Source organism: Macaca thibetana, chromosome X (genome assembly GCF_024542745.1).
Source record: "Macaca thibetana thibetana isolate TM-01 chromosome X, ASM2454274v1, whole genome shotgun sequence".
Classification (NCBI taxonomy): domain Eukaryota; kingdom Metazoa; phylum Chordata; class Mammalia; order Primates; family Cercopithecidae; genus Macaca; species Macaca thibetana.
This window is the reverse complement of record NC_065598.1, coordinates 21,693,032-21,719,850: the sequence shown is the minus strand read 5'-3', so window position 1 is coordinate 21,719,850 and position 26,819 is coordinate 21,693,032. Positions and strand designations below refer to the sequence as shown.

Sequence of the window (26,819 nt, the reverse complement as noted above, 5' to 3'; positions counted from 1 at the left end):
AGGCGTGTGGATCACCTGAGGTCAGGTGTTTGAGACCAGTCTGGCCAATATGTTGAAACCCTGTCTCTACTAAAAAGTACAAGAAATTAGCCGGGCATGGTGGCAGGTGCCTGTAGTCCCAGCTACTCGGGAGGCTGAGGCAGGAGAATGGCGTGAACCCGGGAGGCAGAGCTTGCAGTGAGCCGAGATCTTGCCACTGCACTCCAGCCTGGGCAACAGAGTGAGACTCTGTCTAAAAAAAAATAAATTAAATTAAAATTAAAATTAAAATATTAGCCAGGTGGGATGGCAGGCGCCTGTAATCCCAGCTACTTGGGAGGCTGAAGCAGGAGAATCATTTGAATCGGGGAGGTGGAGTGAGACTCCGTCTCCAAAAAAAAAAAAAACGGGAAATTGGTAGCAGTTTTTTTAAGTGACATCCAGAGAAGCTCTAGAGAAGCATAAGAGAATATTTGTTCTTATTTTTACCAATTCCCCTTCCTCTTCTTTCTCTTCCTGTAGGAGTGATTTAAAAATCACATGGCCTCCAATGAATGTGTTATCTGACAATTAGATTATCGAAACTGTCCAGGGTTTAGGGTCATGACCAAGGTCTGGCAATGAAAGTTGGGAATATGTACAAATGTCCTCATCTGCTATGTTTTATCTCCAGCCTTGCTTTTTTCAGAATCAGCTTCCTTATTTAGAGGCATGTGGGGAGTTTGAGAAAAAAAAACTAGATCACAACATTTTATTTTAATAGTGATGTCAAGGTCTTCTTATAAGTTATTTTTATTTGACTGGAGAACATTTCTTAAGCATCTACTATGTGCCAAGCGCTTTTAAAACATTAATTTAACCCTTGTGAAATTAACAGTAACAGATTCCATTTATGGAACCTTGTGTAGAAGACTTTCTACACATCTCATTGGATTTGTCCAACAGTATTACCAGATAAGAAACTGAGGCTCAGAAAGAAGTAGTTTGCCCATGGCTACACAGCTGATAAGTGGCAGAATCCTTTTTTTTTTTTTTTTTTTTTTTTTCAGAACCCAAACTTGAACCACATCCTGCAAGTTATTTTTCTTGTATGTAGCTTGCATCAGATCCCACCAACAGAGAGTCTTAGAAGGGCCCAGGCCTGTCTCATTGCCCACGTCCCTGTCCTGCCTTCCTGAGGCCCAGAACACAAATGGAAAATGACTGATGATTTTGCTTCCCCTCCTTTCAGGGGCAAGTCCCGGTTGCATCTCAAGAGTCTTCCGGGACTATGGGCACAGGAGGAGATGGAGTGAAAGGGAGAAGAAAAAGCCACTCCTCTCTACCCAGTCAGCTGCCCCCACAACTGCATTCAGCCAACCACAGAGGGCACATTCCTTTTCTCCTTTCTTTAGGAAGTATTTACTGAGCACCTCCTATGGCAGGCACTATGCTTGTGCTGCAGTCACAGTGACACCCAAAATGGAGTTTCTCATGGAGTTTAACATCTACAGGAGCGGTGTAAGTGAGAAGAACAGCAAGCATGTACACAAATGAGATCATTACAGATGGTTATAAGGACCACAAAGGACACAAATACAAAGGAATTGGAGATTGGGTAGGGGACTATTTTTTTCTTTTTTTTTTTTTTTGAGATGGAGTCTTGCTCTGTTGCCCTGGATGAAGTGCAGTTGTGCAATCTCGGCTCACTGCAACCGTGGCCTCCCCAGCTCAAGTGATCTTCCCACCTCAGCTCCTGAGTGGCTGGGACTACAGACATGTGCTACCAGGTCTGGCTAATTTTTGTTGTTGTTTTTTATTCTGTTGGCCAGGCTGGTCTCGAACTCCTGGCTTCAAGTGATCTGCCCACCTTGGCCTCTCAAAGTGCTAGGATAACAGCCGTGAACCACCGCACCCAGCCAGAGGACTATTTTAAATCAAGGTGTTCTCTGAGCTTTCTCTAGCACTGAAATCCATCTGAGTTATTCCCAGATAGTTCACCTTGCTAATAGCCTGTTCAGGGCTATAGAGCAATGCTTTCTGGTAGAAATATTACCCAAACCACGTATGTAATTTTTAATTTTCTTGTAGCTAAATTTAAATAAGTAAAAAGAAACAGGGGAGATGTTTAATGGTATATCTTATTTGCCTTACTATAACTCAGAATATTATTTATACATGCAATTACTTATTATAAATGAAACCATCAATTTATTAATGAGAGTGCTTTCATTTTAAAAAATGAAGTATTTAAAATTTGGTGTATATTTTACACTCACATCACACCTCAATTCCACCTAGCCATATTTTTGAGTACTCAAAACCCACAGTGGCTAGTGGCTGCCATGCTGAGCAGGACAGCTCTAGAGCATTGATTACAGTACCTATGGGAACACTCGTGAAGTGCAGATTGTAATTTCCATTAGGATAGACTAGGGGACCTTATTATTATTATTATTATTATTATCATTATTATTATTTTGAGACACAGTCTCGCTCTGTCACCCAGGTTGGAGTGCAGTGGAGTGATTTTGGCTCACTGCAACCTCCGAGTAGCTGGGATTACGGTTCCCACCACCACGCCCAACTAACTTTTGTATTTTTAGTAGAGACAGGGTTTCACCATATTGTCCAGGCTGGTCTTGAGCTCCTGGCCTCAGGTGATCCACCCACCTCAGCCTCCCAAAGTGCTAGCATTACAGGCATGAGCTACCCCGCCCAGCCTAGGGGACCTTATTAATCTTTATACTTCTGTATCCCTTCTGTCTAACACAATGCCTCTTGCTAGATATGAATGAGGAAGTATAAATTCTGGTTATTAGCAACAATCTCATGACCAAACAGACTTAGAAGGAAATATGACATGGTGGATGTCAGAGTAGAGAGAGAAAGAAAAAAAAAATGTGATCCTTAATGTTCAGCTGCTGGATCAGCCCTTACCTGAAGTCTACATAATTACTAGACTTTTTGGTTACATGAGTCAGCATATTTTATTGTTTAAGCCAGTTTGAGTTGGGGTGTCTGTTACTTATGGCTGAAAGCAATTAGTGCCAGGAATAAAAGTAAATGCTTGGTAAATACGACTATTTTCACAGATCAGTTAGTACAATCAAAATGCTGTGCATTTCAATCTATTTGAAGCAGTGAATTTACCCCAACTGAACATCATACAATTTAGAACAAATGTAATGAACAGAGCTGGTTCTTACCAAGCATACCCAACTTATTTGTAGTAGAAACCACTAATGACAGAGGAGCTACATTAAAGCAATAAGGGAAGAGATCAGATCTTAAAATGGAAGGCTAAGAGCAGACAACAGTCAAAAAGTAAGACAAGGACATGCACTGAGGGTGGAAAAGCACACATAAGAAGAAAACCTGGCCGGGAGTGGTGGCTCACACCTGTAATCCCAGCACTTTGGGAGGCAGAGGCAGGCGGATCACCTGAGGTCAGGAGTTTGAGACCAGCCTGGTCAACACGGCAAAACACCATCTCTACTAAAAATATAAAAATTAGCTGGGCATGTTTCGTGTGCCTGTAATCCCAGCTACTCAGGAGGCTAAGGCAGGAGAATTGCTTGAACCGGGGAGGCAGAGGTTGCAGTGAGCCGAGATCATGCCAGTGCACTCCAGCACTCCAAAAAAAAGAAAAAAGAAAACCTGACAGGCTGACTGTCAGAACTACCAGAACACAAGCTTTTACACACGGTAGTCATTCTGATGGCCTCTTTAGTTCATTTAGCTATTTAGAAAGAGAACATATCCTAGAGATATACTCACATCTTCCACAGGGAGTTCAGGAAAAAAAAAAAAAAAAAACAACTTATTTTTATATTTTTCCAGTTTTCCAATTTTTAATGTTTATGGATACATTATAGTTTACATATTTATGGGGTACATGTGATTATCTGATACAAGCATACAATGTAATGATCAACTGTGGGTAATTGGGATATCCATTGCTTCAAACATTTATCATTATTTTGTGCTGGGAATATTTCATATCTAGCACTAGGTTTGTTTTTGTTGTTTTGTTTTTTTGAGCTGGAGTCTCACTTTGCTGCCCAGGCTGGAGTGCAGTGGTGCTATCTTGGCTCACTGCAACCTCTGCCTCCCGGGTTCATGCAATTCTCCTGCCTCAGCCTCTGGAGTAACTGGGATTACAGGTGCCCGCCACCATGCACAGCTAATTTTTTGTGTTTTTAGTAGAGATGGGGTTTCACCATGTTGGCCAGGCTGGTCTCGAACTCCTGACCTCACGTGACCCACCTTCCTGGGCTTCCCAAAGTGCTGGGACTACAGGCATGAGTCACCGCCCCCGGCCCTAATCTGACAACTTCTTACCTTCTCCCCACACTCCATGCACCATGCACACCTACCAATACTCAAATGGTGTATGAGAACAGGAAAACCCTGTACAACAACAAACTTTTCAAGTAAAATTATTTCATCTCACATTCCAAAAGTCTTCGATACAGGCCCAAATCTTCATGCAGCACCCCTTTGCACATATAGGACTGTAGTGATGTATTTGTAACTTGGCAATTGGTTACTTCCTGTGTGGCCACATGAAAAAGAGCCAGCATGCTCTGAGAAAAATGGGCATCTTCTCTGAGGGGGTGCACCCCAGTTTACATAGAAGACTCACTCAAAACTACAGAGGCTGAGTTTTCACTGGTAATAAAAAGCCCACCACAATGGATGGTTGGTCCTTAGCACTTCCCTGCTGCATCCCCACATTTACCAGTCTGATATTTGTTTCAAAGAACTTCATGAAGTGTCCGGATGCAAGTGGCTCACACCTGTAATCCCAGCACTTTGGGAGCCTGAGGCGGGCAAATCACCTGAGGTTAGGAGTTCAAGACCAGCCTGGATGACATGGGGAAACCTTGTCTCTACTAAAAACGCAACAATTAGCTGGGCATGGTGGCAGGCGCCTGTAATACCAGCTACTAGGGAGGCCAAGGCAGGAGAATCACTTGAACCTGGGAAGTGGAGGTTGCAGTCAGGCGAGATGGCGCCACTGTATGCCAGCCTGGGCAACAAGAGTGAAACTCCATCTCAAAAAATAATAATAATACTAAAATAATTAAAAAATTAAGAACTTTATGAAGTCAAAGCTCTATTATACATACAACATGAGGAAAATGACAATTCACTGTCTTCAATAATCTGAACTTCCTAATTACTAAATGACTTTATAGGAACTGAAGTTTTCAGTTTCCCATTGTCTGCAAAAGATGATTTGGCTAGGAAGAAAAGATTATTTGGAGTGGGGGGTATTTAATTACGAGAACTATTTGACTCTCAGTCAGAAGGTGTTTACAAATAAATGGTCTATGAATCACAATCATCTCTATCTGTTCATTAATGCAGAGTCCCTACTTTATCTTATTGTTCTGCTGAAGCTGTGTTTGAAAATAATATATTGCATTTCTTCACAAAATATTGGCAAAGATAGCTATTCCGTAATAGAGCTGATCTGGCTGTACCTTGAGTCATCTGTCTTCTATGTGACATAAGTGTTCTAGCTCATTCATTGCCTCATGTTTCATAAGTGCTCATTTGCTACATTTCCATCTGCTCATCCATAAGCAATGCGTGCTGTGTCTTCTTCATGGTCACATGAAGACAAATTTGGGGGGGGGTTACAGAATGTGGATCTTAAGACAAACATCTGATTATATTCGACTTTTTAAAAAATCTCACTTCTTGGAGAGAATAAGAAGTAATTTTATTTTCCAAGTAGGAATCTGAGTCTTATATGCCATTTAAAGAAAAAAATTCACAAAGCCAGGTTGCTCACTTCAGTAGAGGGCAATTTTTCATCAGCCAGGTCTGTCAAGTCCATTTTATTTCACAAATTGGACAGCCGTATCTGTGTGTTTTCTATCAGCCTTAAGAAAATGGTACTTTTTTGATTGATAGTACTGGGTTTTATTTTGGGATGTTCTCTCTTTTTATCAAGAGTGAGGAAAAATATCTTGACAGTATTCAATATTTTTGAAAGCACATGGTATTTACACAAAGGATAAGACCAGAATAAAACTTAAAGCATTTGATAGACATTACTTCATGAATCTTAGAACTATCTTTGAAACAAAGCGAGGAACAAAGGACAAATATTTACGGAAGGTCTGCTATGTGCCAGGAACTGGACTGGGTAATTCATATAAATCATCTCCTTCAATCTTCACAAAGCCCCTATGATATGGGTATTCTTTTTTCCAAATATATATATTTTTTATTTCAATAGCTTTTAGGGTACATAACCAGTAGTTTCTGGTTATGTAGATTAATTGGATAGTGGTAAAGTCTGAGATTTTAGTGCACCTGTCACCAAGTAGTGTATTTTGTATGCACCCTATAGTTTTTTTATTCCTCACCCTTCTCCCACCCTCCCCCTTTTGAATCCAAGGTCTATTACACCACTCTGTATGCCTTTGCGTGCCCGGATATGTGTATTCTTATCTCCATTTTAAAGATAAGAAAACTGAACTAGGTGAGGTCAGTAATTGGCCCAGAGTGATACAGAGGGAAAATGAAAGGGAATCAGGATTCAAATCCAGCTCAATGTTTCTAAACTCATGCTCCAAGGGGCTTACAATGAAGAAAACATTAAAAATAACCTCAATAACACAGGCATTGATTAAGTAAATTACAGTATATCCGGCTGGGTGTGGTGGCTCACGCCTGTAATCCCAGCACTTGGGGAGGCTGAGGCAGGCGGATCACCTGTGACCAGGAGTTTGAGACTAGCCTGGCCAACATGGTGAAACCCCGTCTCTATTAAAAATATAAAAATGATCTGGGCATGGTGGCACATGCCTGTAATCCCAGCTACTTGGGAGGGTGAGGCATGAGAATCACTTGAACCCAGAAGGCAGAGGTTGCAGTGAGCTGAAATCGTGCTACTGCACTTCCAGCCTGGGCAACAGAGCAAGGCTCTGTCATAAATAAATAAGTAAATAAATTAATTAAATAGAATGTATTATATGGTCCCTTAGAAGAGATATGTAATTTTATGTCTATATTTGCATTTAAAAAGTTGTTACTGCTGGGTGGTGAAGTATACTTCTTTTGTTGTTTCTTTACGGTTGGTCTACAGTGAGCCTGTATTACCTGGATGGAATGATAAATGAATAGATAGTTGGATGACAAGGTAGATAGACTGACAGACACACAGATAGATGTAGAATATATTAAAATTTAAAGATTCAGTGTTTCAGGAAAAGAAGTAAGATTTTTAGCACATTTGACATTTGAAAACCTCTATACACTTTAGGAATATCTAATCATCTGTAACATACCTGCAGAGTTCAGAAAAAAATCTATATATCTGGATCTATATCGGTATTTATCTATACATTTATAGATATATTTTATCATATACCATCCGCCCATACATATAAAAGTATATAAATGTATATGTAGAGGATGATACACTATATATACATTTACAGATGGACAATGAAAGTATATATATAATAGAATAAATGTAGTAAATGGTAATAATCAGGGAATCTGGGTAAAGGGTACATAGATGTTCCTTGTGCTATTTGTTCAACTTCTCAAAGTTTGAATTATCTCAAAATAAAAAGTTTATAAATCTAATAGATATTTTATGCAGCTGTTTTTTGTTTTTTTGAGATAGAGTTTTACTCTGTCACTCAGACTGGAGTGCATTGGCACGATCTTGGCTCAATGCAACCTCTGCCTCCTGGGTTCAAGCGATTCTCCTGTCTCAGCCTCCTGAGTAGCTGGGATTACAGGCGCCTGCCACCACACCTGGCTAACTTTTGTATTTTTAGTAGAAACAGGTTTTCGCTACATTGGCCAGGCTGGTCTTGAACTCCTGACCTCAAGTGATCCACCCACCTTGGCCTCCCAAAGTGGTGGGATTACAGGCAAGAGCCACTGTGTCCAGCTATTTTATATTTTACCTATTTTTGTTACAAGACACTAATTTTAAGAGACCCTCTTCCACCATTTGCTCTCCTTCTTGACATCTGAAACAAGAACCCCACAACCAGTTTGTGAATTCGGCCTTTACAGTGCTTGTCATAGAGTAACTTGGGATTTATTGAATTATGTCTTTCCCAGAGCATAGAAACATGTGGGAGGAAGCCTCCCACTTTGTTTGACTATGCCAGCACAATCTTAATAACAGAGTTTGACAAACCTAGTACACAAAACAATCACAAACCAATATGAATCATAAATATAGACACAAATGTGTGAAACAAAATGCTAGCTTCTTCAATTCTGGTAATGTCTTAAAAAAATACAAACCATTAATAGGCAGGATTTATTTCAAAATTATAAGTTTAGTTCAGCAGGGGTAAATCAAGATAAGGTAAAAGAGAGACTCTATCTGAGTCTCTTGATAAATGGCAAAGAGGCATTTTTCTTGGGCAGCACCTTTTTGCAAACTAGGAACAACAGAACACAAAAAAGAATAGCTATCTAAAACAAACAAACAAAAAGTGTATGTTTTCAGGGGAAATACTGGAGGCATTACCACCCAAGCAAGGAATAAGAAACTTACACCCATTATCATTGCTATTATTCAACACTGTTCTGGTATTTTTGTTTTTTGAGATGAAGTCTCACTCTGTCGCCCAGACTGGAGTGCAGTGGTGTGATCTCAGCTCACTGCAACCCCTGCCTGCTGGGTTCAAGCAATTCTCCTGCCTCAGCCTCCTGAGTAGCTGGGATAACAGGCGTGAACCACCATGCGTGGCTAATTTTTTTATATTTTTAGTAGAGACGAGGTTTTACCATGTTGGCCAGGCTGGTCTCAAACTCCTGACCTGAAGGTGATCCACCTGCCTTGTGTAATCCCAAAGTGCTGGGATGACAGGCATTAGCCACCACGCTCAGCCTGTTCTAGTATTTCTTACCTTTATTATTAACTATCTAAGAAATCCAAAGAAGCTACCAAGGAGCTATCAACTAATTAGACAGTTCCAATTGAATCCAATACATACATTCAAAGCTTTACTTTATACTAGGCATCAGGGACTGGCAAACTGTTTATAAAAGTCAAACAGTAAATATTTTAGGGTTTTTGGGCTATCCAGTTTCCATGGCAACTATTCGGTTGTGCCACTGGAGGGCAAAAGCAGCCATTGATAATGCATAAGTGAATGGATGTGGCTGTGTTCCAATAAAACTTCCAGGCAGTGGACTGGATTTTGTCTACTGGCCATGGTTTGCTGACTTCTACTTTATACCACAGAAAGCAGTTGATGGGAAAGTTATCCTTTAAAACATCAAAAAAAATATATATATATATATAAAGACCCAGAAACAAACTTTTTTTTTTTTTTTTTTGAGACAGAGTTCAGAGTTTCACTCTTGTTGCCCAGGCAGCAGCGCAATGGCGCGATCTCGGCTCACTGCAATCTCTGCCTCCCAGTTCAAGCGATTCGCCTGCCTCAGCCTTCTGAGTAGCTGGGATTACAGGCACCACCATGCCCGGCTAATTTTTTAATTTTTAGTAGAGCCTAGGTTTTGATATGTTAGCCATGGCTGGTCTTGAACTCCTGACCTCAGGTGATCCACCTGCCTCGGCCTCCCAAAGTGCTGGGATTACAGGCATGAGCCACCGTGCCCAGCTGAAAGAAACTTTCTAAAAGGCAATTTGGCTATATGCATCAAAAAAGAAATCTAGAGTACTCTTTCAACCCAGTAATTCCATTTCTGGGAATTTATCCTAAGGATATATTTAGATCATTTAGATAAGGACATAAAGATGTATACACAAGGATGTTTATTACAGTGTTATTTATAATAAGAGAAGTTGGCCAGGTGCGGTGGCTCACGCCTGTAATCCCAGCACTTTGGGAGGCTGAGGCAGGCCAATCACTTGAGGTCAGGAGTTCAAGACTAGCCTGACCAACATGGTGAAACCCCATCTCTACTAAAAATACAAAAATTAGCCAGGCATGGTGGCAAGTGCCTGTAATCCCAGCTACTCAGAAGGCTGAGGCAGGAGAATCGCTTGTTTGAACCCAGGAGGCTGAGGTTGCAGTGAGCCGAGATAGTGCCATTGCACTCCAGCCTGGGTGACAAGAGCAAGCAAGCAAGAAAGCAAGAAAGAAAAGGTATCTACTGACATAATCTATGTCTATGAGGAATGCATAGTTTCTGAAAATAAGTTAGAGTAGTACACATAATATTAGATAATTTTTAAAATATATAGGTGTGCATATGAAGTTATGCATATGGACCCACACGTGCAACAAAACCTGGGAAGAAATATCCCCAACTGCTTTATTAGCAGTTATTTCTTATGATGGATTTATGAGCGACCTTTCTTTTAATTTTTGCTCTCTTTTTATTTCTTCAATGGAGCTGGGAAATAAAATTTTTGATTTTTAAAAGGAAGCTAGTAAATACAAAAACCCTGTGCTAAACAATTTACTCGCATATCTATTGATTTTGAAGGAGCCTATAGACAGTACCCTCCTCAAACAAAGCATATTGATATACTGATTTTAACTTTTATGTTAAAATTCCAGACACCCCTGAAAAGTTATTTAAGTTATCGTTAACCACTTCATGTCCTGAAGATAGAAATCTTTGGGTTATAACTAATGCAAAAGGAGCGTATGTCTGGAAATCTTGCAGTTTTCTTATCCTTCAGTAATGTTTCTGCACGCATGACTGTGCGTGTGTGTGTGCACATGTGTGTGTACACATCCGTCTATTGAGTAAGAAAAGCAAGATAAGGTAAATAGGAAATGGACAAGAATGGTAAATCAAAGACCAACATGAATGAATGTCCTACAGGGAAATAAGTATTAGTAAACTCACTCCTCAAGGTCTTATTTATGATTTTATAGTATGAGAATCTTCCTTTGGGTTTAGGAGAAAACCCTGACATCCTTGTAAATTCTCATTTATAATTTACCAAGACTGAATTTGGGTCTCCTTATAGAAAATATTAAATCCATGTGATTTATATCTAGTTGTGACATTTAAGCACATTTTTCCTCATAATTGACAATCGGTATCTAATTATTTATTTTGCCAAGAGTTTTACTTATTGTAAAATGATATATATTTAATTTTCAAGTATTTAAAATCTTGGGGAAATGTAAATGGGAAGGGAAAATGATTTTTATAACTTCTCAGGAGTTCTTTGTAGGTGTTACTGAATGCAAGTTACATGGTGTAACTCACAGTTGTCAAAAAGAGCCAAAAAAAAACCCACTATTTTTGCCTTCTCAAAACAATTACCTTATCTGGCTTTGAAATCTTCCTACTTCCCTCCTGAAGTGGCCTTCTCCAATAGCTTAGCATAAAAATTAGATCCAATGCTAACAGAATATCCTCCAATAATAGACATTTCCAACTTTGGCGGGGGGCGGGGGGGATTTCTTTGAGCACATATGTATGTTTGTGTGCATGCACGTGTGAGTATGTGTGTGTGAGCTTGTCATTGCTAGAGTGGCCATGGGAGAAAAGTGAATCTCCCTAGAGCCAACTTAGAAGTTAACAGGAACAATATGACAACCACAAGGTCATCCAGAGTTCTCAAAAGTGATGTCAAAAGATGATGAGGTGTTAAGTACATTTTGTAAGCCATGAAAATCCAGGACACAATCAGCAAGAAATGAAGTTTGCTCTGAATACGACAGACAAACGAGTATATTGATACAATTTTCATTAACTATTCCTTTGCTTGCAATCTCAATCAAATGCTCTTTATCCTTCAGCAGAATTTACTATTACCAAACATGAACATAACAACCTACATTAGTCTTATGTTGAGATCTGGGAGATCAAAATTCTGTAAACTTTCCTTTCAACCTTTCATTTAAAAAATTCTTGGAAATGAATTTAGCATAGTTAAAAAGTGAGAAGTCATGCTTCAAATCCCAAACTATATTTTTCCTGTCAAATATTGCTCTCTGTAAAGTGTATCACCAAACCCCAGTAGAAACTTACCCTTCAACTTGAGGTCAACATTATGTCTCAGCCAAGGATAAACCCCATAGCTTGGCATATCTTCGGGAATTGGATTATCGCTTATCCAGCCATCACAAGCGAACCGGAAGAAATTATCACAAGGGTCCACAGACAGATTTACTTTACTTAAGACAGCAGCAGCTATTTAGAAAGAAAATCATAGGATTAATGATAAGCACTGAATGTTGTGTACTGTTCTTTTCCAAATTAAACAACGATTTCATATCAACCAGTTTCCAAGCTTTGGCATTTATATTTCCCCTTAAAAAAACTCTCTGAATCTACCTCACTATATGAAATGACTACATTCAAAGTGAATGGACAGGCTGGGCGCAGTGGCTCACGTCTGTAATCCCAGCACTTTGGGAGGCCGAGGCAGGTGGACCACCTGACATCGGGAGTTTGAGATCAGTCTGGCCAACATGGTGAAATCCCATCTCTACTAAAAATACAAAAATTAGCCAGATATGGTGGTGCATGCCTGTAATCGCAGCTACTCGGAGGCTGAGGCAGGAGAATTGCTTAAACTCAGGAGGCAGAGTTTGCAGTGAGCCAAGATCGCACCACTGCAGTCCAGCCTGGGGTGACAAAGTGAAACGGTCTCTCAAAAAAAAAAAAAAAAAAAAAAAAAAAGTGAATGGATAAAAGTTTGGTGGTATTATCACTACCAGCTTTTGCAGGATCATCCCTAACATCTGTGGGGTATGGGACAGGAATACAAATAGAGTGTGTGGTCAATTATTTGCAAAGATAACTGTGACTCTTTCTTCTATCCTGCTTGTCCTTCTGCGATGTGACCTTGCTGCTCTTCCCATCAAGTGGTAGAGTCTATTTCCCCTGCCTTGAATTTGGACTGACCTTGTCACTTGCTTTGACCAACAGAATTGGCAGAAGTAACTTTCTGTGAGTTTCAAAGCTAAGCCTTCAGAGGCCTTGCACCTTCCATATTAACTCCCTTTGAATGGAGCCCTTTAGCTGCCCTTTGAAGCAGCCTCCTGGAGGACAAGAGGCTACATAGAGAAGAACCAAGCCAGCACAACTGCCAGACATTGACTGAGGCCATCATTCACCTTCCAGTCCAGGCACCCCTCTAGCTGAATGCAGCTGCACAAATGAGCCTAGGCAAAAATCAGCAGAGAAACCATCCACCAAACACACAAAATCATGAGAAATAGCAAAGGATTTTTGTTCCAGGCCTCTATAGTTTGGGTGGTTTGCCTCACAGTGAAGGCTAATGGAAACAGAAGTCCATATGTCATCTAGCTAAATATTTAAAAATTATATTTACAATATATTTTCACATTCTTGAGCTCGTTGATATTCAGTGTAGCTCTCAGAGAAATAAAGCCCCAGAAGAGACCCACACAGATCCTGGAAGGGAGCTTGGGGCCATCGGGCAGGGAATTCTGGGGTGTAGAAGGAAAGGGCTGCCTACTTGGCTCCACAGACGCCTTGATTGGAGGAGAGGCATGGCCAGAGGAGGGCCAAAGTAGGGTGTTCTAAATGAGGGACCCAGGTCTAGCGGTAGAACTGAGTATGTGTATAAGTTAACAGAAAGACACAATAGACTGATCTACCTTTTTTTTTTTTCCTCTTTCATAAGCCCATACACAATTACATATAGAAGACAGCCCATAGGTAGGAGATGTGTGCATAAATACGTAACCATGAGCTTTAAAAGAAAACCCTTCATTACAAAATGAGAAGTTTCCAAAATTCCCAATATTGAACTCCAACGCCCTTCCAACTGCCATACAATTGCTGGCTACCACTCTAGCGCAAAGATATGTACCAACTGACTTTTTAAAAACTAGCCAGTATTTTAATGACATTGGAAAGATGACATTCTGGGCAATTTTCATACTTTAAATAATGCCAGAATATATTTTTGTTTGAAGTAACGAAAACCCAATGAGATTTCAGCTAAATATGAATGAACTGCCCCAAAAAAGTACAATCTGTGTAAATTTTGATACATATCTTACAGTTTGGTTACATGTGTGGTTCCTTCAGGTTTAAAAATAAGGCTAGATATTTCTCCAGCCTAGGTTTTCTACAAAAATTTCAAACAGCCTTTTGTCTTCAATGAAGTGAATAATATAAAAACATTCTAATTTCTATAGGCCCTCAAAATCCCCACCATTTTCAAACCTCCCCCAACAACACAAAAGAAAAAAAAAAAAAAAAAAAACTAGCCAAAAATTGGTTTAGAGGTCAAACACTGTGGCTCATGCCAGTAATCCCAGCATTTTGGGAGTCTGAGGTGGGCATATCGCTTGAGCCCAGGAGTTGGAGACCAACCTGGGCAACATGGCAAAACTCCGTCTCTACAAAAAAAAAAAAAAAAAAAAAAAAAGACTCGGAAGTTTGATAAATTTCAAATTGGCTTAACATTTTCATGCTTCAGAACTAGCATCAGTTGTCTTTAATTACATTTTCACTTACTGCTACTATTTTATCATTAATATTTAATGTGCAAATGTGCTAGGACATAACAAAATCTTTCTTTTGGTTGGTATTTATACATATATATTTATATATACAGTTACTGTATGCAGCCACAGAATGAATCTGCTATGTGACACCTCAGAGACATGGATCACACGTCTCAGTCCCACACAACATTTACAGTTACACAGAGGAGCCCTCACACGCATTTTTATCCACATAAGTACACTGTTTTCCGGCCTCCTTCTCAAATTTTCCCTGCCCCCAACCCTCAAATGTATCCTCTCCATCTCGCCAGTATTCTTGCAGGTACCTAGAAAAACTGCAAGGCCAGCTCTGACCTTGGCCCTGATACAAAAGTTGGGGAATACATCACTCACATTGAATTTGGAAAGAAGCCTGCTGAGTGAGAAAACTCTAGCTTCAGCCTCCCAATCCATCATTCACAACTCACAGCGGGGCACAGGGCTGCACTTTCTGCAGGGGAACTGTGACTTCAAATTGCAAGGGACCATAGTTGTCAAGACACCGAAACGCATTTCCCCCTACTCAGCTCCGTGGAGAAAACCCAGAGTCTTGTTTTAATAAAAGAAATATGATGATGAAGGAAATCTGTGAAAGCTCAGGCTGCGTACTCTTCCAAGTCATTGTATATAAGGTTAATTGTCACACAGTCTCCAGCTGGTGTTTATGTGGTAGAGGTGGAGGCATCCTAAATACCAGCCTCTGTCTTTAGATTTAATCAAGGATGAAGGGAGAGAGTAGTAATAATAATAATTAACAATAATAAAATCACCAATATTGAGTATTTCCTTTTTGCCAGGAACTACGCTAAGCCCTTTTTAAGCAATATGATATCATGGCAAACTCTAGAGCCAGACCACTTGTGTTTGAATGACAGAAACACTATGCAGCAGCTAAGACACCTTAGGTAGGTGATTTAACCTGCGTCTTAGTTTCCTCACCTGAAAATGGGGATAATAATAGCACCCCATAGAATCATGATGCAAATTAAATATATGCAAAGTGCTTAGAATAGTGTTGGGCACATTACCGTATAAATGCAGGATGCCTGGTAAAGTTTGAATTTCTGATAAACAACCACTTTTTAGAATAAGTGTGTACCAAATATTCCATGGGACATACACCAAAAAAAGTAGTCATTGTATATCTGCAGTTCAAATTTCACTGAGCATCCTGTATGTATGTATGTATTCAGCTAAATCTGGGAACTATAATTCTACAATCACTTATCTGAAACTCTTGAGGCTAGATATGTTTCAGAGCTCATAGATTTTTCAGATTTTAGAAAAAAAATACATTGCATATAACCACCGATCATGTAATACTTCAGCAATGGCTGGAGTGGCAGGCCTGAAGCAAGTGCATTAATATTTCCATTGGGAAACATATGCATATTCTTATAAGTAGGATAAATGAAATCTGAAGCAGCCTCACATGAGTTAAGATCCAATTTTGCCATCACAGGAATTGAGATCAGGCCCCCATCTTGCCAACTGAGGGTTACAATGTTTTCTGGGTTTGGGGTTCAGAATTAGCATTGTGAACCTAGATTACTGCTACTACCATTATTATTTTCTTTTTCTTTTTTTAATTTTTTGGGTTTTTTTGAGACGGAGTCTCACTATGTTGCCCAGGCTGAACTGCAGCCTCCCCCTTAGGGCTGAAGTGCAGATTCAACCTGCAATCTCAGCTCACTGCAACCTCCACCTCCCAGGTTCAAGTGATTCTCCTGCCTCGGCCTCCCAGATAGCTGGGGTTACATGCGTGTGCCACCACGCCTGGCTAATTTTTGTATTTTTAGTAGACAAGGGGTTTCACCATGTTGGCCATACTGGTCTTGAACTCCTGGCCTGAAGTCATCTGTCTGCCTCAGCATCCCAAAGTGCTGGGGTGGCAGGCGGGAGCCACCGGGCCCAGTCTATTATTATTTTCTTTTATTCTCACAACTAGTATAAGTAAAAACTGTTATTCCCATTTTACACGTGGTGAGACTGAGGCTTAGGGTGGCTATATATTTAGCCCAGGATCATGTGGCTTGTAAATAGCTAGATCATGCTTCACACCCAGTCACTCTGTCTGCCCTTATCTGCGATCATAAGCATGCATGCCCTTTCCTTGTTTCTTTGCATTCTTCGTACAGCTCTTGTTTTGAAAGAGGGATTAAAATAAGAGGACACAGAGAAGAGGAGAGTTAAGGAGAGGAGGCATCTCAGAAATGGTTGGCACCTGCTCAGAAATGGTCCAGAAGGCGATCAAACACTCTAGTCTTCTGAACTTTCAGCACGCACACCCACGCACGCACAGCCTCTTGTTTAAGGCCCTGGCTTGGCCGCAATTCTCCTGTCATGTGTACTCAACAGCTGTTCTGCAGACCCCTGGGCACACTGAGGCTCATGCTACACTAAAGAGAACTGTGTCTTTGGTGAGCCTTTCACTACAGAAACAGCAAAATCAGTATATATTTTTTCAACATTAGAAAGCCATTTGCCAATGTGAAAATTAAAAACAGGACAGCAAGGCAAAACACACTAGCTGGCAGGAGGCTGTAAGTTTTACACTTGCATTATGATGATGTATAATACAGAACGAAAACTCACAAAATAAGTGGCCTTCCATACAAAAAATGTGTTCTAAACTCAAGTTGAAAATTTGTGAGCTCAAAAATTCCCATTTCACACATCTGCAAGAACCCTACCACAGCCAAAGCACCGGGTGACATAAACTCTAAAACCTGTCCTGATAGTTCCGCCTGCTCTCTCACCCTACTCCATGACATCCTCTCGCCACTGGAGAAAACCCCAGGTCAATTACTCAAGCCTGGAGCAGGAAAGGGCCTGGGAGTTCCCAGATGGTTCCAGGGCCAAAAAGAGTTGCCTGGCATGGCCCCATATCACCAAGGAAAAGATGGAAAGGAGCCAGACATGGACACGAAGTCCAGTTCTGCTACTAACTCAGGATGAGACCCTGGGCAGTTATTTAGCCTCCAGAAGCCTCCATTTCCTCATCTGGAAGTGAGGATGGTGATAGCACCAACTTCAACGGGGATCTTTTGAAGGTTTTATGAGATGGTGCCTGTAAGTCACTCAACACACAGCCTGGTTAAAACAGATATATTGATCATTTAAGAATGGAACAAAAAAAAGAACTCTACTAACACAATTATCTAAGCCACTACCTTTGTATAAGCTCTCAGAGTTTACAAACTCTTTCACCTAAGTGTTTCCCATCTCAACAAACACCACTGCCCAACCATCACCAAAAATCTAAGCATCACCCACAATTGTCTGCTTTTATTCACAGCCCAAATCGAATCCTTCAATAGGCCCTCTACCTCCTAATCCTTCCCCCATTCTCCCTCTCCATCTCTTGAATTCAAGGCAGCATTGCCTCTCACCTGGCATACGGAAATAAACCTACCTGAGTCACCTTCTTCTTTCTTGTTCCCTCTGGTCTCTTCTCCATCAGGAAAGACTCCCGCTAATGGAGCCCTCCACCGAGACATCTTTTGAAATGCTCATAAGATGTACTCTCTTTCATAAAAGCCTCCAGAGGCTTTTGAGTGTACTTAAGGAAAGCCCAAACTCACTGGCACTTGGGCCCCCCCATTGACTCCTCATCGCTTGCACCTCACCTAGCAAAAGCTCCTCCCGTTCCTCAAGTCCACGCTTCTATCCACCCTTTGCCCCATCTGTTCCCCCCACCTGGAAAGCCCTTGCCTCAGTCTTCACACAGCATTTCCCTCCTCATCATTCAAAGGTCACCTTCAAGGTCATGTCCTCAGGCTTTTCAATCTAGCCATCCTGTCACTTGCTATCACATTGTTCTATGTGTTAAATTTTCTCTGTAACGTGTTCCACTGACTGATATTTCTTTCTTTCTTTCTTTCTTTCTTTTAGAGACGGGGTCTCACTAATTTGCCCAGGCTGGCCTCCAACTCCAGGGCTCAAGCCTCAGCCTCCCAAGTGGCTGGAATTAAAGGCGTGTATCACCACGCCCGGTTTCATAATTTTCTTCTTGTATTAATTGCCGTATTGTCTTTCTTCCCATACCTGGTTCACTGCTCTATTTCCAAAACCTAACTCAGTACCTGATGTGCAACAAATATTTGGTGAATTTGTTCATTAACCTCTTAAGGCCAAGAGGAAAGTGAAAGGGCCACATGCTTAACTTGTTTGATGACTTTCCTTTTGAAAAAAGTGTCCCTGCCCACTTAAAGAATGAGGGTGAGGGCTGGAATCTGGCTCCCTCAAATCTAGGCCCTAACACTGATTTAGGAGGGAAATCTAATAGCTGTGTGTGGGACCCCCAGGTATCCCTCCTCCTCCCGCCCCGCCGCTTTCGGTGTGCTAACCAAAAATGACAGAATACCCTGATCACTCTGTGACCCAGCCAGCAGCCGGTTTGTTTTGTTTTGTTTTGTCTTTGAGATAGACGTTCCCTCTGTCACCCAGGCTGAAGTGCAATGGTACGATCTCAGCTCACTGCAGCCTCCGCCTCCTGGGCTCAAACAATTCTCATGCCTCAGCCTCCCAAGTAGCTGAGATTACAGGCATGAGCCACCATGCCCGGCTAATTCCAGCTGCAGGTTTTTCCCAGCAGGCTTAGGCCCAAACTGGACCCTTGGACATTCCCAGGCACTGATAAAGGTATCGAGGTTGATGCACAAAACACTGAAAGAAACCAGTACTGGCTCTGAGCCAAATTCCTTAAACCGTCATATAGTCTTCACACCCTAATACCCTAAGTAGAACACCCCTTTTCTCTCACTGTCTTGAGGATACACTGCAGCACTTTCAACATAAGCTGCACTAATAAATGCTTTGGACTGACCGGCTGCCCTGGCATTTATTGAGTGCTTCTTTCTTTGGAATCCCAACTGGCCCCATCTCGGGATGGGGTACTCCCTCATGGGAACTTCCCTGTCGCTGCTTTTGGGGCGACTCCAGACATGAGTTCGATGGGATAAGACACTGTGGCAAAACTGCGGCAACTTTAAGTGTCATCTTCACCTTGGGATACCCACTGATACACAGCCTCAAGAGAAGTTTGACTTGCAATGTGTGACACAAAAAAGGATCCCAGCCAGGCACAGTGGCTCTCACCTGTAATCCTAGCACTTTGGGAGGCCAAGGCGGGTGGATCACTTGAGGTCAGGAGTTTGAGACCAGCATGGCCAACATGGTGAAACTCCATCTCTACTACAAATACAAAAATTAGTCGGGCGTGGTGGTGGGCACCTGTAATCTCAGCTACTAGGGAGGCTGAGGCAGGAGAATCACTTGAGCCCAGGAAGTGGAGGATGCAATGAGCTGAGGTCGCGCTAGCCTGGGCGACGGAGCAAGACTCCGTCTCAGTTTAAAATAAAAGAAAAAAAGGATTCCCACTGGCAATGGAAGCATGGATTTATTTACAAAGGAGCCTTGCTTGGAGGCAGGCAAGTCAGACCCACAGACCAGAAAATATGCAACTGCTTAAGCTAAAGAGGAATCTATAGCCAGCGGAGCCATAGGAAGACCAATGTTCTCTGCCTGTGGGTCTTAAGAGAGGCCATTCAGCCTTCCAAGCCCCTTTCCTGATTCCCTTGCAACAACGCTTAGAACACCACAGCTGTTTTTTGCAAGGAAAAAGAAAACAGGAAACCTAAGATCCACTATTTCGCACCAAAACTTGAAAATAAACTTAAAATTTCTTCAAAATTGCATTTCGTACTTGGTAAACCTCAAGCAAACAGAATACTAAAAATACCACCTGTCTTCTCTTCCACTTCCCAAGGTACCATAATTATAACTTGACACAGGATGGAAAACTGTGACTTACCAGCTTCGATGCATTCTGGCTTCAGGCAGTACTCCTGTTTAGCTTGGAGACTTAAGAGACCTTGACTCACTGAAAAAACAGACCAAAATAAATGACTGACTTGTAGCAGACCGCCATCCGGTAAACCACCCTCGGAAACATATGCAACACATTTGATATCAGTTCATCCTTCTCAGTGTTGACACGGTATTCCAAAACCCAGTTGGTTCAATGTCACGAAACCAGACTCTAGTTGCTAGCTACATAACCTTGGTAAGACTCTTGGTTGCTTTGAAACTCAGTTCTCTCATATGTAAGATAAGTATAACTAGACCAGAGCTCCTAAGAGTGTGGTCTCTAGAGCAGCAGCAGCTGTTGCTGCTGCACCTGGGAGCTTGTTAGAAAGTCACTCCAGATCTTGACTCAGAAAACCTGGGGGTGGGGCCCAGCCATCTGCAGTTTAACAAGCCCCCCAGGTGATTCCGATAATGCTCAAATATGAGCACCACTGGGCGAGATACTCTCTAAAGTCGTTTCAACCTCCAATTATCAGTGGTTTAAGTCTCATACTTTCACTCTATTGGTTATAACTCCATGCCCATGTTCAAGATGGGAAAATTGAAACTCAAACTATGTCATTTGGAGGCAATCAGAGTGGAAATAGAAAGCTAGCATGTATGGCTTTTAGAGTTCTGGATCTTATCTAAACCATCCATACAGATATGGACCAAAAAAGGAGTAGGGGTAAAGAATATGCTGAACATATCTCAATCACCTATTAGTAGCAACAGTCATTTTCCGCCTGCCCTGAACCCCACAAACCCTCCGCCCACCAGGCCCAGCTTAGCTACCAGACATTTGCAACTCTGTGGAACAAGCTTCCAGCTATTTCCTCCTTTCCCCTCTTCCAAAAAAAAAAAAAAAAGTCTGAAATTGAAATGGCTTTTCACCAATGGCTTAATGTCCCCATCTGGCTGGCAACATTATCTAAATAGGTTTCTGCAGAAGTACAGAAGGGTGCCCATTTGTCAACCCCAGGTAGCACCTGGGCATTAGCAGATGTGAGTTTAAGATTTCAAAAATATTTGTGGTAGCTGAGGAAATTCTGGGGAATTCATTCTTGCTGTGCTCTGTGAGCAGAAACAATGAATCATTTGGAGATGTGGCCATGGGGAGAGGGATGGTGGGAGGTGAATGGGGACCAAGGCCCTCTGTGGAAGGATCAGAAAGCTCGGCTGTGCCTATATTTCTGCTAGAGATGGAAGACCTATAGATTACTAGCCAGTGTGGCAAGTTTTTGTAAATGGAGCCTTCTTTTCCTTTGCTTTTTTCTCTGCTGCCATCCTCCAAGCAGCCTCTTTGCATTGTGTTACATTATAGATTCAAGAAAACTGCCTAGGAAACATCTCAGTCCTATTTTTTTTTTTTTTTTTTTTTTTTGGAGATGAGTCTCTCTCTGTCACTCAGGCTGGAGTGCAGTGGCGCGATCTCAGCTCACTGCAAGCTCCGGCTCCCAGGTTCACACCATCCTCCTGCCTCAGCCACCTAAGTAGCTGGGACTACAGGCACCTGCCACCAGGCCCGGCTAATTTTTTGTATTTCTAGTAGAGACGGGGTTTCACCATGTTAGCCAGGATGGTCTCGATCTCCTGACCTCGTGATCCGCCCACCTCCGCCTCCCAAAGTGCTGGGATTACAGGCGTGAGCCACTGTGCCCAGTCCATCTCAGTCCTATTTTTAAGAAAATAAGTTTCTTAGCAAAAAGATATGTTTTGATTTCTGTATAAAGCAAAAAAAAAGGTAAAAATATATATATGGGCAGCATAAAGATTAGTGTGCAATATTCCACTATGCCTGGGTGGTAGAACCTCAGGGGGAATTTTCCCCAACAGTCAATTTTTATATGTTCATCAAATTTTCTTTAGTGAGCATGTGTTCTTTTTTTATAATGCAAAAATAAGCTTTATTGTAAATAATAATAATATTTTTATAATTCTGGACAATATCTTCTTGATCTTAGCCTTATTTTAAAAAACAAAAGAGCTAATAAAATCATTAAAGATTTATTCCTTTCATGAGAAATAATTCTTGACCCAAAACCTTGAAGAAGTAAAATCAGGTATCTTTATCTAATGATGAGTAGAAGGAAGGTTTTAAATATAACTAATTAGGCCGGGCACGGTGGCTCAGGCCTGTAATCCCAGCACTTTGGGTGACCGAGGTGGGCGGATCACCTGAGGTCAGGAGTTTGAGACCAGCCTGGCCAACATGGTGAAACCCCATCTCTACTAAAAATACAAAAATTAGCTGGGCGTGGCGGTGCGTGCCTGTAATCCCAGCTACTCAGGAGGCTGAGGCAGGAGAATTGCTTGAACTCAGGAGGTAGAGGTTGTAGTGAGCCAAGATCGCACCACTGCACTCCAGCCTGGGTGACAGAGTGAGACTCAGTTTCAAAATATATATATATGTGTGTGTGTGTGTGTGTGTGTGTGTGTGTGTGTGTCTGTGTGTGTGTATATAATTAATTGGGACACTGACAGACCCAACCCCTCAAGGAAGAGCATTATCTCCATGGATGGGGTTATTTTAAAATCCTCCAAATGAATGAGGATCAACAAGCCCAGATAATGTGAAGGTGTAAGTGAATGAAATAGAGACAATAAAGAAAATATTTTTAATATAAAAATTAAGATGTTACTTTTGAATGGTTAGGAGCTTTGAAAAATACCTGTAAATAGCAGTTTGGTTTCTCATTGTAGATTTCTCTGTAACCAGAGGAAATGTCCTCAGGATGCAGTGGAGTCATCCACAGATCAAGAGCATAAGAATGGCCAGAAAGCAGGGGTCAGCACACTATGGCCTGTAGGCCCACTCCACTGCCTGTTTCTGTACAGCCCATGAGCTATGAATGGCTTTTACATTTTTTTCATGGTTGGGAAAAATAAAAAGAAAAATAATATTTCATGACATATGAAAAGTATATAAAATTCCAATTTCAGTGTCTAGAAATCAGATTTCCTTGGCACACAGCCATGTCCATTTGCGTACATATTGTCCGTGGCTGCTTTTGTGCAACAACAACAGAATTGAATAGTTGCAAGAGGCCGTATGGCCCACAGAGTCGAACATATTTACTATCTGACCCTTGACAGAAAAAGTTTGCGGGCCAGTGCATCTGAGAAACAGATTGTGGGGAGGAAAGAGAGGGAAAGAGAAGAAGAAAGGACACTTGGAAATAAATAAACTGGTTACAGGCATGTATGTTTTCCATTCCGGTGCCCTGTAGCTTCTCTGAAGCCACCGCAAGGCCACTGGCAATCACTCTTACTATAGAAGCACTAAGGTTTCGAGAAAAGATTATCCCGGAGCCTCAGATACAAAGACGAGGTAAGAAGGGATGCTAGAAATTGCAGGCATGTAAGTGAATGTGGACAGGCAGAGAAATATACCACAAAGTCAACCAGGAAGCCCCCTGAAGAGAAGACGACCCTAACTAGAATATTGTCATGAAGAGCATTGCCGGACAGGTCCCTGGAGCTTGTCAGACAAGCGCTTTGCCTGGGTGCAGAGTGGAGGTGGGTGGCAGAGTTGAGGAGAGGGATGGGGAGAGGGGGTAAGGGGGTGATTCTAAAATAGTGCAGAAATATTTAACAAAAAGAAGTATCCCTGAATGTATACATCCAAATAGATGTGGTCACCTGAAGCAATGCTTCTCAAACCTGTATTTGCGAACAATCCCCTGGGGGTCTTGTGAAAATGCAGATTGTGGATCAGCGGGTCTGGGGTGGAGCTCAAGCTCTCCAGTGATGCTGATGCTGCTGGTCCACAGACCCCATTTTGAGAAGCAAAGTTGTAGAGGCCACAGCCTTAGTTTGCCCTTATTCTCTAACATCATTTGAGCTCCTCTTAGAAAGTCAAGGTGAGAGCCAGGTTACTGGGCACGCAGGAAAGTTCTCTTTCATATGTTATGCAGGCCTCCTTATCCGTAATACTAGTGTCTGGCTTGATGAATTTTACTTTGCTCTAAGAACATCGACACTGTTTCCTAAGAATAATTTTCTCTGAAAGAACAAAGATTTGCTGCCATGGAGAATCTTTCAACGGATATGCCACGGCCTCAGGATGTAATCATAAAAGTAGAGCTTTGTAAAAGTTTCATGCAGTGGTAATATCGTTAAAAAGAGTACGTATTTTTACATAAACAATAATTATTTGGATTTTTAAGTTTGGGAGCATTTGCAAAACCTAACCTTGCAGTCACGTTCCACATAGCATGTAGTCTTTTGGCATGGCCCATAGAATTTTCCCTCTCATTTTGAATTTCAGCAGAGGACACTTATCTGAACCCGAAGTACTGAGAAATCTCACAAGAGTTTTCAAGAGCCACAGATTCAGTTGCAGGAGTAGGAGATTTAGCTTTACCAGAAAGCAATAAACCCATCTAATTTCCTAAATCTTCAGCCACAGAAAACAGGGAAAGATGGTTTGCTCATTTTAGCAGAGTTTTCAACCACACAACCCTACCTCTTTTAATTACTGGTTTACCCCTGCCAAAATAAACATGGCCTCCTGCATCCTGTATATGCCAAGGAAGGTTTCCAGGTTTGCTACATTTCAAACTGCACCTAGAATCTCCTCATTCCTACATAACGTTCAAGCTAATGAAGTATTACGGGTTGTATGAGAAAAATTAAAATGGTAATAGTCAAGGGTTCAGCAAGCCTAGAATTTTAGAAAATCCTTCACTCCTTTCCAAGATATTTGATTCTTTTTCATAGGAATACACTTCTATCATCCTATATACTCTCTGGGTACATCATTCTCACCAAGAGTCATTAAAATAACTGAATCACAGTATCTTTCAAATCCTGGGGGAAAAACCTCTGTTTTCCTTCATATTAATTTGTAAAGCAAATTGCATAGCAGAGTCACTGGATAAGAAAGGAATTGAAGAATATCATTAAAAGTACACTTTAAAGGACTGATTTGTGTTTTGTGAATTAAATTTCATGATTCGTTCAAGCAAACATTAATAAAAGTCAAATGGAAAGACACTCCAGCATGATTTTCATCACAATGTAAAGTCTTTCCTCAAAATATAAATGAAACTATGTGACTATGAATTCATAAACACTTATTTTGCTAAATGTACCACATAAAAATTTTTCCGCCCAATGCAACAGAATCAGCCAGCTACTCGAAGCCACTTACACCCACTTTGCCTTCTGGACTATACATTTGGTACTTGGGTGTATTTATTTATTTAGGCTCCTTAAAAAAGGCTTCTTTATCATTTGCATATTTGATAGAAACTAAAGATGCACCACCTACGAACGCAGGCAAACAGCCCTATACCTGTGTTATGACAAGTTTTGCTACAATAAAGCACAAGGAAACTTCTCGACACACACCCAGTTCCCCCGGCCTCCTGCACTCCACTTACCTAGAAACAAGATCGTGCCCAGAACTAGGGTGCCACCGACAAACACAACCAGGGCAATTCGAGTGCCTCTGTTGGCCTTCTTTCCAGTCTCCACGCTGCTCCCTGTTTCTGCTTCCATCAGAAGGGCCGTAGAGAGCACACGAGAGGAAAGTCACTTTTCGTGGTTTGGTGGCTGGTCTCAAGAGTGAGGCGTTGACATCCAAGGCTCTCTTGCTCTTCTACTAATGGACAGCTTAAAAAACTCCCGTCAGGAAATCTCCCCTCGCCACCCTTTCTCAAATAATTCTTCACAAATGAAAATTATAAAAACCAAAATATTGGTTGCCTTGGCTTTCCCCCTGACTAGACAAAACAAACAACGTTGCTTTATCTTGGTGCTCTCCCTCAGCAAACTCTCTCTCAACCGATTGTTTGGCAGGCTTTTCTCTTAAGCGTTCCGAGTATACATGTTTTACTATGTTGCTGAACAGATGTTTTAGCTATTTAAATGTATAGTCACTTGGGGAGGAAAAAACAATTGTTTTATCAAAACTGGATTCTCGTGAAACTCCCCCAAATCATGGTAAGTTAGGTGGCCAGGATTCACCGGACCCACTTCAGGTTCTCAATTAATCATGTAATTCTGTTGCAAGAATCATTCTGCTTGCCTGAATTGTCTTCATCAAAGATATTCTTTCAGTGTGTGAGTCCCTTTTTAAAGCCTTCTAAGAGTTCCTAGGATATCCTGGAGCATTTTATTTTAGGAACTTTGTGTATGATAGCATGTGCCAAAAATCAGTCATAGTCCAGTGCAGTGCAAAGTAGCAATTAAGACAACCTACAGAGGCTGATGGTTTGAACTGGAACTTTTTCTTAAAGGAAGGAGAAAAAGCACTTCCTCTTTGTGGTACTAAGAATTGTACAAAAAAAAAAAAAAAAAAAAAAAACCCCACAAAAAAACACAAGTGCGTGAATTAAGTTTATTAGCAACTACAAAAGATATGATGAAAAATTTTTTCCTTGCATGTTTTTGATGAAAAGTGCACCATGTGTTTTGTCTGCCACTCCTACTGAGGCAGCCATTCATTAGGATGTTTTTGTGTTTACATAAAGTGTCCACTTCAGCAGATTCCCCAGGATGAATTCAAAGGCAATTGGTTTCAGGCCGGGCGTGGTGGCCCACGGCTGTAAT

The 26,819-nt window shown here is 41.3% G+C and overlaps 1 protein-coding gene across 1 annotated transcript in view; it reads right to left on the bottom strand.

Moving 5' to 3' along the window:
* Nucleotides 1-26,458, bottom strand: part of PHEX (phosphate regulating endopeptidase X-linked) — a 221,706-nt gene extending 195,248 nt beyond the window's left edge. Inside the window, exons 1-3 of the mRNA XM_050777361.1 lie at nt 25,649-26,458; nt 20,227-20,295; nt 11,917-12,078 (exon numbers count right to left, since the gene is read on the bottom strand). Of these exons, the coding sequence (XP_050633318.1) occupies nt 11,917-12,078; nt 20,227-20,295; nt 25,649-25,766 (349 nt within the window). The 5' untranslated portion in view covers nt 25,767-26,458. The remainder of the gene's footprint in view (nt 1-11,916; nt 12,079-20,226; nt 20,296-25,648) is intronic.
* Between the last annotated feature and the right edge of the window lie 361 nt (nt 26,459-26,819).